Below are 11,968 nucleotides of genomic sequence, written 5' to 3' on the forward strand. Positions count from 1 at the left end.
TGGGTAGAGCAAACGGATTATTTTGATATGTTGTGAGTCATACCCTATATTTATCTAAAATGTATTCATTGAATGGCAAGTATAAATTTAATTATTATATTTGTATTAATTCGAAATACTGTTAATATAATTACTAGTATTCTACGTTATTTAAAAATTCGAACTAGCATTAATATAGGAATATCAATATTTTGGAATATTGAAAAGGCACTGACTAAATCCCAATTTGCTAATTTTGATTTTCATAATGTAAGCATTTAAAAGAAACCCTGCAAATAACTTTGAATACATAATATACAGGGTACTAAAATAAATAGATAATTGTTAAAGTGGGCTGGGAATAAACGCCTAAACGCTTTTGCACAGTGTATCAAATGTTGATAACCCCAGACAAACGAACATCGGTTAGTGAGAAGCTCTAAAGCAGAAGAATACTGATGTGAATCTGACTATATACTAGTACTAAGTATGTATACATACATATGCGCATACATAGAATATATAGATGGTTTAATCACGTATTGTATAAATTAACAGTTTCAATAATATTAATTTTGTTCTTGTACGTATGTTACTGAATCCTCCTTATCTCTCGGATTTCATTTAGAATCACAATTTTTTTATATTTTTCATATTTTACGTACAACTCGTACATACCTATGTACGTAGATGTAGTTTGCATTCTGCGAATAGAAGTGATTAAACAAACAGATCAGTTATTTAATTGAACTACCAAAATAATGAAATTATTTAATACTTCCCTAAGCCGAGAAATTCAGTCTTACTTGAACCATAGTAGTGAAAGAAAGTGTCCAGTGTTTTGAGAAAAAAAAATAAAAATCATTCAAATACTTTCTACTTAGTGTGTGACAATACTAATTTAGAAAATCAAAAAAGAACTAATATATAAAAATCCAATACTTTCTAGTACTATTCGGAAAGCTTATTCAAGTGTGCGATTTTATTTTCTTTTTTTAAAGAAAACTGTTTAATTTGTGAAAGGGTGTTTTGGAACATTATGCATATTTTATATTCGGTTTACTTCCTTATTGTTTTTAGTGGTATTTGTACAACCGGGTAAAAATACGTTCAATTATTATCTCCCCCTCATCACCCCCCCAAAAAAGAAATAGTTGAATTTTGAACCCACAAATAACAAACGCCAAAACGAAAAGAAAAACAAAAGTGTAAGTTTAAAAATTGTATTTAAAAAAAAATCACTGACATAAATCACTTTGAACGACGTAATAACCGATTGTTTTGAAATATTTATTACGAGGGAACTCATTTATTTATTCCCATATTTGTCGTTACTTTATAAACGATCCCAGGTCATCCTTTAATAAAAATAATTTACTTGCGATTAAAATTGTTTTTTTTTTGTTTTTTTATGGAATTTTTTTTCATATTTATTATTTAATATAGTGTTTTTTGTATATGTTTTGATTAAATCTCGTATTTATTTGTTTGTTTCTATGAATTGACGCGAATTCCATTCATCAGATAGTTTTCTATATGTGCATATGTTTTCAGAAATGTTATTTATGATTTTAATGGGTTTTTCAGTTACAGATAAGTAATTGAAATCATAATTAGTTAATAATTATATATTTTATATAGAAATTAATTTTACAAAGTATTTTACTGCTTAGATTCATGAAATTACTTTGTTGCCATTGTTATTGAATTATGATAATTTGAAGAATGCATTCATATTTACATACCTTCATACAAATATGATTGAAATTTCGATTGTTTCTGACAAAATTATAGAATTTCTTCATATTTATCAAACTCCTTTTACTTAGAACAAATCACATTAGATATTTAGTTTTATTTAATGCTGATTGCTCTTACAAAACACTTGTAACAGTAAACAACGTTAAATAAATTTGTACAATTTTTTGGGTAAGCAGTATTAGATTTTGTATCTCTATTGCAATGCGAAATGTAAATGCGATAAGAATACAATTTGGTACTCTGTATCGTCTACGCTAAAACTTGTAAATAAAAACATTTTAAACTATTTTTTTTTGCGATGCGAAAACGCAATAAAGGGTTCCATTTATACCATTTTTCTTTCGTATCGCAATAGAGAGTAACCCCCCAGTAACTCACACAAAGAACTCGATAGAAAAACTCAGTTTTCAACTAATTTTTGAGTGTTTTTCATACATTTTAAAATTGTTTTCCGTTCTCGTTTCTCAATTTTGGGATTAAACATCATGACTTTCTACTCAAGATCTTTTGAAGTAATTTTTATACCCTACACCACCATAGTGGGAAGTGCATAATGCGTTTGTGCAGATCTAACGCCCACCTTAAAGTATACCGATCGACTTGTAATCACTTTCAGAGTCGATTAAACGATGTCCGTCCGCCTGGCTGATTGTCAATGTAAACTTTGTGAGCAAAGTACAGGTCGCAATTTTGAAGATATTTCGATAAAATTTAGTACATATAATTTTTTCGGCTCAAGGACCAAGCCTATTGAAACTAGCTGAAATCGGGTCATTATTTTACCTAGCCCCCATACAAATGACCTACTGAAATTGGACTTTATCGGTTATAAATGTATAATTTATAAATTTATCTCCACAAATTGCGCTCCAAATAAGTTTTATATATACAAAATTCATGTCACCAAATTTTGTTACGATCGGTCCATAATTAGTCATAGCTCCCATATAGGCCCACTTCCGAAAATCACTCAAAAATATAAATTATTGAAATTTTAAAAGAAAAATGTTTTTGCTCTTTTACTTAGTGTAGGGTATTATATGGTCGGGATTGACCGACCATACTTTCTTGTTTTAATTAAAATTTGAATTTATGCGGGTTTTCAGAATTTTGGAACGAATCATTAGTTTTTATATGAAGCTAGAGTATCGTTTTATGCGAATTCAATTTATGAGACCTGAGTGTATTGATATTTTAAAAGTAAAATGTTTTTGCACATTTACTTAGTGTAGGGTATTATACCAATTGATTCCTCATGGCTGGAGACCAGTTCTAGTTCTAATACTTTGTTTGACCTATCTGGCCTGGGAGGAGGTAAAATAACACCTTATAGATACGCTTTGATAGAGATTATTTTCATTATAGTATAAACATCATCACCTAAAATACAAAAAGACGTAAAAAAAAAATGTAATGTTTAATAGTTAATAAAAAAAAAAAATATTTGAAAAAAAATTTAATTTGGAAATGTGTGTGTTAAAGATTAAATAGGAGAAATTAAATTTATGTTAGAGATACTTTTTATTTTGCAATGGTTTTTTGCTCATAACTTTAAACATTTTTGAAATTATATTACGTCATTTTGCATCTTAGCTAACGAGATATAGTTGTAGTTTCTTCCTTTAATTAATTAATTTTTTGGAGTTTTCCTCATTTATTTACATTTTGTTTTAAAAAACAAAATTTGTAGCATATTTTAGGGAGCTTCCACATCAAATTCGTACGACAGTGAAAACTAAAACGTATTTAGGTTCTACAGAAAAACGAAAATTTTCACTTTCAAATCTAAAAATGGAAGTAAAAAAATAAAAATGTGTAAATCAAAAAATAAACTTTTAAAATATTTCATGTACATATACTCTAGGAGTGAAAAATAAATATTTCTTTTGTAGCAGAACGTTTTTACGAAAACTGAAGAAGAAATACCAAAACATTACGAATTAGAAGAGACGATTATTTTCACTTTCGTAAAATTTCTGTGGCAAATAAAAGCAAATTTTTAAAATGGAATTTCCATTATTATAACATGTAAGAAAGTATGATCGGTCAAACACTAGAACCATTTATGGACCGATCACCATGAAATTAGGTCGTGCGATTTATTTCTATATGAAAATTATTTATGTTGAATTTTATGTGTACATCAATATTTTTAGAAGTTTTATACACGTTAAGGTGATTTTCGGAAGCGGGTCTTATATGGGAGCTATGACTAATTATGGACCGATAATAAAAAATTTGGTTAAATGAATTCCGAATATATAAAACTTATTTATAGCGTAACTTGTGTAGATACCTATACAACTTAAACATATATGACCGATAAAGTCCAATTTCGGGAGGACTGGCTGGCTGGCTGTCCATGTAAACCTTGTGCGCAGAGTATAGGTCGCAATTTTCAAGATATTTCGATCAAATTTGGTACATATTATTTTTTCGGACTAAGCCTATTGAAACTGGCTGAAATCAGTCAATTAGTTCACCTAGCCCCCATACAAATGTCCTTCCGAAATTGGACTTTATCGGTCATAAATGTTTAATTTATATATGTATCTCCACAAATTCCGCTCCAAGTAAATTTTATATATACAAAATTCATGTCACCAAATTTTGTTATGATCGGTCCATAATTAGTCATAGCTCCCATATAGACCCGCTTCCGAAAATCACTTTAACGTGCATAAATCGCTTAAAAATGTTGGTATACACACAAAATTCAACATAGTTAACATTAATATAGACATAAATCACACGACCTAATTTCACGGTGATCAGTCCATAATTGGTCATAGCTCCCATATAAGGCCCACTTCCGAAAATCACTCAAAAATATAAATTATTGAAGTTTTAAAAGAAAATGTTTATGCTCTTTTACTTAGTGTAGGGTATTATATGGTCGGGCTTGACCGACCATACTTTCTTACTTGTTATATATATAGACAGATTTAAGTCAGATCGAAATGGCTGTTGTCTTTTAAATACTGTAGCATTATCCATTAAAATTGAACATATTTTTTGTAATTATGTATATTTGCATTTATGTCAAATTCCAACAAAATGTTCAAGTACTTGAATTTTTAGGATTTTGGAGTTATTAGGTTTAAAGATTTTATTGTTTTCAATAAAAAACTATTACATTTATTAATTAATATTTTTTCATAATATATAAAAACATAGCCGACACCAATATAATCTGAAATTCCGTCATCACAATATTATGACAAAAATTCATAAAAACAATGACGTCGGAAAACTTTGCAATACAAAATAAGATTTTATTACATTTCCTCATAAAAACAAAATTAAAGTTTTTCAATTTACATACATAGTACATACGTACTATTTTCATCAATAAAAACATGATGATCCCATTATCAGAAATGCCACCATGGCAAACTCGTGATCATGGGTTTTTTATTATAATTAGTTATGAGTTATAATTTTATAATTATTAATAGAATAATTTCAACGTCCACCAGCAATATGTCACGTGATGAAATTTAAAATCGTGCAACGCCCTCATTTCTATCAGTATAAATGTTCGTAATTCGAAGTTTATGCTCGTGATTGTATTCGAAATTTAATAAAAAAAAAAATAATACATACTATGTACTAATAATCGCTGCCAAAGTTTTAATAAAAGCTAAAAAGGTCACTTCTAGAAGATTAGCCAAAATTTTAGATTTATTAAAAATAAAAACAAACAAACTTTAAACAACCAAATTTAATTTGATTTTATTAATATTATTGACGCAAGATATGTTTGTTTTATTTTTGTCGCCATTTTTAAAAAAAATTATTTGAAATGTACTTTAGCTCAATTATTCATAATTATTTAAATATATTATTTATTTATGCTTCGCAAGAATTTAAATCTTACTTTATCAGTTACAAAAATTAATTGAATTATTTAAAAAAAATATTTAGTATTTATGTACTTTCGTTGGTAAATGATTAGTATATAAGTAGTCAGTTCTTCAATTTGTTGTCAAGCAAATTTCCGATAATTCATAGAGAGTAGTAGTATGCATAGAGTCCTACCAAAAGTGAGGTTTTGTGGTCGAAACCCAATGCTCTAATGGATATGTAAAGCGAAATCAAAGTCAAATTTGACTATACAATTTTTAGTCTAGGAGGAACATCGATTAATGGAAAATATTTTCAATACTTAGGCATCTACTGACCTAACTTCCCGATCGGATATTAGCATTCGGTATAAAAGAGATAAACATTGTATGTAATCCGAAATGAAAAATTGACTATAATGGAAGAATTGATTTAATTTACGAAATTATTGAAATGGTATTTAACTAAATAAATTAAATTTGTTCTTCAACATTATTTCTTTATAAGGCCGAATGACAGAGACCAACCTTTTTGATAACATTTGTTTAACTGTTCAAAGTAGGCGTCCGTCCGATATAGCATCCTAATTTTGTGGATGCATATTTGCATACTTTAAAACACGGGAGTCATATCTAGAGTAATTATCAACATTTATCTCCTTTGAAATAGTACCATTTCGGAAACTATTTTGAATATGCAGTTACGTAGTTTTATTAACAATCAATAATAAATATGTTATCACGTAGAAACTACTTTTCAATTCGATAGGATCTACTACTAAAAATACTGATTCGCGAAAATTAAGCCAACGATTGAAATCATTTATTACCATATTATAATAAACAAATATTAAATTTGTATGTAAAGTTTTGTTATACTTAAAGCCAGCTTTATTATTTTTAAATCTTGGTTTTTATACCCTTTGCCATGAGTGGCAAGGGTATATGTTAGGCCGGGTCGATTTCTTTCACGAAAAATCGTATAGCAGAAACGCAATCTACGGAAACTTCTATGAAATTCTCCCCAAGAAACCATAGGTCTAAAAACAAATCCTATCTTGCGCATTTCGTCTTTTATCCAATGATATCTCAGTATACAGCTGCGGTCAAAATAATAGCACAACGACATTCATATTGTTTTATAATAATATTACGTAAAAACTGTTAAATTAATTTTTGTTGTTTTTGTATAAATTTATGCTTAATTCAATGAACTTTCAAACCTTAAAAATAGTTTTGAAAATTAGATGCAAATTTTAAAGAAAAACTTCATAATATATAAATACCTAAGAAATTCATCAGTCAAAAAAATAGCAACAAAATAGAAATCGATTAAAATAAACAAAAATTAACCAGGACAAAATTTAAGTTAGTAACAATTATTATGGTTTGTAACGTTCTTAACACGTTATTATTAAAAGTAAAATATTGTTGTCTTTTGATTTCGTATTTTTTTGGCAAAAAAGAGACCGACCACCTCCTACCTATAAAGATTCTTAAATTTTAAAAATTTTGTATCGAACTTGTATGCCAAATATATTTTTTCATTCCCCAAAATAAATTCTTAAATATTGTTGCTTTCCTTTTACCCTTTTTGTGACTTTTGGCCATCTATTTTTAATAAAATTATGTTTGAGGATATCGCATCCTGTCCCACGAAATTGAGCTTTTAGCTTGAAACCCAAATTAATATCAGTTTATCACTCCATAGATCATTCCTATGGTCATAATTTCATTGATTTATATCTGAGTATGATTTTATCAAGCATTTGATCATATAATATTGAATTATTTATTCCACATATTCTTCGAATGTTATAATAGAAAAACCACAATCAAAATACAATTTTAAAATGTGTGTGTTTGTAAGATAAGATAAATATATTATCTTAAATTTTGGTTGAAATTCGATTCGGAGGACTTTCTATTGAAGTCTGATATCAAACAATATAATTTGTTTAATTATTTGACCAAAAAGTGTTTTGGTACTTGAATGTTTAAAAATGGTAATGCGACTTCGGAAATTTTACCTTTAATAGAGGATGTTATATTGTTATTGGTGAAACTTTTCTAGAATTTAAATAATTTAAATTTTGTTATTGTAATGGTCAGCGAATAACTGCAACACTAGTCGTCACTTTTGACCACCGTGCAGAGCATAAATGCCTGATTTTCGAAACGGTGGGCCAAGAGTGTGTGATTAAAAGCGATAAGCGGTGTGTTTTTAAAACCAATGTTTTTTAAAACCATTTCTAAATATCTATAAATAGTTTTATTCTGAATTAAGCTAATTTGTGTGTTCAGAAATCATAATTTTTTAAACTAGAGCCCACATGTACCACTTTTTTTGTTACTCAAAAATTAGAAAAGTAAAATTAATTATTTTGTTTTTAATTTTATTCATTTCGATATAAATAGATTCAAATTATAATTTAATTGCGATTTTTTAAAACAAAAACATGAATATTATATATTTTTTTTCGACAATTTCTTACGATGGTGCTATTATTTTGACTGCACAAAATCTGGGTATTTTTCAAAAATACCATATAATTGATTGAAAGGTTAATATTTCTTAACGAAAACTTTACTCATAGAAGAAATAGAGATTAATTAACCATCTTTTATATTCAGCCCAATTATGAATAAAAAATTCCGCGGGAGTTTGTTCCCCGGGAATTTTTTCCCATTGAATTGGAAAAATGAGAAAAGGGAAAAAACTCGCGCGGAATTTTTATTCATAATTGGGCTGATTATATTATATTTAATTAAAATTATTATGGAAATAAAAATATTTCCCATGTTAATTGCCTTAAGGTTCTGTGGTGCTATTATTTTGACCGACACTGTATGTACATCAGAATTAATTTCAAAAATTAGATTTGCGGGTATCATAATTTTTCTGAAGGTTTTTGCGTAAATAAAATAACGAAAAAAATGATGGCGTCCTTTTATTTGGAAAATTTCCACTCCTTGTGGTGGTTCAACGCACCTAAAGCACATTTTTCTGTAGAGCAAAAACGGTTGAATATATTGCAAATCTGATTTCACCAGTCGATTCGGAATCAAAAATTAATACAATTGTTTTTAATGTTTTTTGAATCCTTAAAAATAGTTCCAAAAACCCACAACAGGGGCGCAAATCTCATTAAAAATAATTTTAGTTTTTTTAAACATGCACGATGAAAAGCCATTTAAAGCTTCAATAATTCTGTCAAACATGCTTTCGAGAAGTTTCCTATTTAAAATCAGCAAAATCGGTCCACAAATGGCTGAGATATGAGGAAAAAACTAGGACAACCTCGATTTTTTACCTATATCTGGATTACTAAGTCATTAATATAGACAATATGGATATCTAATGATAGAAATTCCAAAGACCTTTGCATCGACGTATATAAGACCATAGTAAGTTGGACCTACAATGGGTCAAAATCGGAAAAAATATTTTTTAACTCGAATTTTTTTTTTCACCAAAAAAAAGTTTAAAAACAAAAATTTTTTTTCAAATTTAAAAAAAAATTAAAATAACAATTCGAAAAAAAAATTTACAAAAAATTAAGTATAATTTGGTGAAGGGTATTTAAGATTCGGCACAGCCGAATATAGCTCTCTTACTTGTTATAATTGTGATTACTTGCAAAATTTTTAAAAACTATGATTACTTGCAAATTTTGTAAAAGGGGATCAACCCCATTTCGTTTATTGATAAGTGTTTGTACTTTGATTGCGGAAACTTTATAGAATAAATAAATAGCATTGTTGCTAGCTTTAGTTTTCGCAAAATGGACCGAAATATGTTGAGCTTTTTTAACATTCTGAACTAACGTGCAAACATATTAAAGACAATAGCTACCAGGACAATGAATTCATAAATTTTTATAAAAATTTTTAATTTCTCATATCTTCCTTCAAATTTCTTACAGTTAAAAACCCACCAAATCGATAATATCAAAGAAGACAAAGTCAATTTAACAACAACAGACAATTTTTGGAGTCCTAAAATGGCACTTGATTTTTTAGCTGGTTGCATTGGAGGTTGTGCTGGTGTATTAGTCGGCCATCCCTTAGACACTGTTAAAGTTCATTTACAAACTCAAGATCCCAAAAATCCTAAATATAGAGGGACTTGGCATTGCATGACATCTATTGCCAAGCAGGAAAAATTTAGAGGTCTATATCGTGGCATTACAAGTCCCATTGGCGGCATTGGATTTGTAAATGCGATTGTGTTTGGCGTGTATGGAAATGTCCAGAGAAACACAAAAAATCCCGATTCTCTAGCATCACATGCATTGGCTGGCAGTATAGCTGGATTCTCTCAGAGTATTGTGTGCGCTCCCATGGAATTGGCGAAAACACGTTTGCAGCTGCAACATGAAGGGTCCAAAGGGCCGAAATTTAAAGGACCGATAGACTGCCTAAGACATATTATTAAACATGAGGGCTTACGTGGTACAATGAGAGGTTTAGCTTTTACCGCTGCCCGTGATATACCAGGTGAGAATAAGTTTTTATTGTTTTATACAATGTTTTTAAATATGAAAATTTTGTTTTATACTTTATTAGGTTTTGCTACTTACTTTGTCAGTTATGAGTACATGATGCGTCAACCCAGCAAAAACAATGTACTTTATGGTCTATGTGCCGGTGGCCTTGCTGGTATGTGCTCTTGGGTGGCCTGCTATCCCATAGATGTTATTAAAACTTGTATACAGGCCGATGATCCGGCGAATCCCAAATATAGGGGCTACATGGATTGTATACGACAGGGCTATAGATCAAATGGTTGGAACTTTTTCTTTCGCGGTCTTAATTCAACTATGATACGATCATTTCCCATGAATGCAGCCTGTTTCTTTGTCGTCTCCTGGATTATGCAGTGGGCCAATAAAGGGGGCGTAGATGTTGTCGTCCATACAGGTGATCCAATGGCTTTGGTTAGCCTAGCTACAAATCTACCCCTTTGTCATGTCTTACACATCGATCATGCCGAAGAGAAAATGAGACAACAACGTTCCGTCTTAACCCAGAGTTTACGATCATTTGGGGCATTTAATGAAGCCGTGTGCCAAACTGAAGCCGCCGAATTGGCCAGTCAAATTTATCCCGATAAAGTTAATGATAAATACTATGTATTTGAGGATGAACGACTGTTAAGAGAGAATGCCCTCAAAGAAAACTCATGTAATTGTTAAGTAGTCATTAAGTTCCGTCTCTTTCTCTCTCTCTCTATTTCACACTATCTCTCCTCCTTCATACCACTAACTAGTTAATATTTTGTAATTTATGATTTTCTATTTGTATGTATTGTTTTATCCAAATGTACAAATTTATACTGCTATTAAAGATTTCCATGAAATTATGAATGATTGTTTTCATAAAACTAAAATTGAAAATAAGATTATTTATTGGGAACCGTGAGAGTTGAAGGTAATACTATTACACTTTTGTACAATAACTTTATTTAAATTTTAAATCCCGAAAAGCATGACATTTTTGAGATGAGTTAACTTTAAATTCCATTTTAATTGGTAGTTTGGTATTGAGAGCTGGTCAATATGAGATTTTATTCACAAGTTGTTTTATATTTATCAGTAAAAATATGATTCTTAGTCTAGACTCTAAAGTATTGGTAGGTTTTCTACAATCATCGTCAACTTATCGCGTTTACGCAAACTGGCTTTAATCTCATAAAAGATGAAGTAGTCGAGACTGCGAATGTCCCAAATATTGTTTGTTATCAGTAAAGTGTTATTTGTTTTGCAACAAATTCTCTATGAGGTTAAACATAATGTAGAAAATATCTTATTCATTTAAATTACAAGAAGATTTCCATCAATAAATTCCATGACTGAATCGTATCATTTACTTTGCAAAAAAGCAGCGATTCTCAATTGTGGATCAATAGAGACAATTGAGAAATATGTGTGTAAAGCCGTAATATACAGATAACTTCTAAACTGTACAAATTTAAATAGCAGGTGCAGATATAGGTTGGACCACAAAAATACATACCTATGTTTAACTTCAGTAGTGCGATTCACTAACTTTTAACTTTTAGATAATAGCTTGCAGTAATTTATTTTTAACGATTGTTACAGTTTAAAATAAGCGAAAAGCAGAAAGTATCGGTTGGTGTACTTGACTATATAAAGGGGGATTTTATATTTGTTTTTTTTTTTTCACAGATCACGCGTTACTTTTTTTATTCAGTATTGCACAGTGGGGCAGAATCAACATTTTTTGAAAATAAATCTGGCATTTCTAAACGGCTGGCCCGATCGGTATAAAATTTGACGTGTGCGTAGGTGTATTTAAGTTTAAGTTATTAAAATGGATATGGGGGCTGAAAGTGTGGTACCTTCGACATGTAAAACTTT

At 29.5% G+C, this 11,968-nt stretch overlaps 1 protein-coding gene across 1 annotated transcript; it reads left to right on the forward strand.

Moving 5' to 3' along the window:
* Positions 1-776: 776 nt before the first annotated feature.
* Positions 777-10,987, forward strand: LOC135951303 (mitochondrial basic amino acids transporter). Its single transcript, XM_065500924.1, has 3 exons — positions 777-1,187; positions 9,512-10,085; positions 10,155-10,987. The coding sequence occupies exons 2-3, from the start codon at positions 9,590-9,592 to the stop codon at positions 10,781-10,783; spliced, it is 1,125 nt and encodes a 374-aa protein (XP_065356996.1). The 5' UTR covers positions 777-1,187; positions 9,512-9,589; the 3' UTR covers positions 10,784-10,987.
* The last annotated feature ends 981 nt before the right edge of the window (positions 10,988-11,968 follow it).

Source organism: Calliphora vicina, chromosome 2 (assembly GCF_958450345.1).
Source record: "Calliphora vicina chromosome 2, idCalVici1.1, whole genome shotgun sequence".
In the NCBI taxonomy this organism is placed as follows: domain Eukaryota; kingdom Metazoa; phylum Arthropoda; class Insecta; order Diptera; family Calliphoridae; genus Calliphora; species Calliphora vicina.

Coding starts and splice junctions, on each gene's coding strand:
- LOC135951303 (XM_065500924.1), top strand. CDS start 9,590: ATGGCACTTGATTTTTTAGCTGGTTGCATTGGAGGTTGTGCTGGTGTA. Junction 10,086..10,154: donor CGCTGCCCGTGATATACCAG/GTGAGAATAAGT, acceptor ATACTTTATTAG/GTTTTGCTACTTACTTTGTC.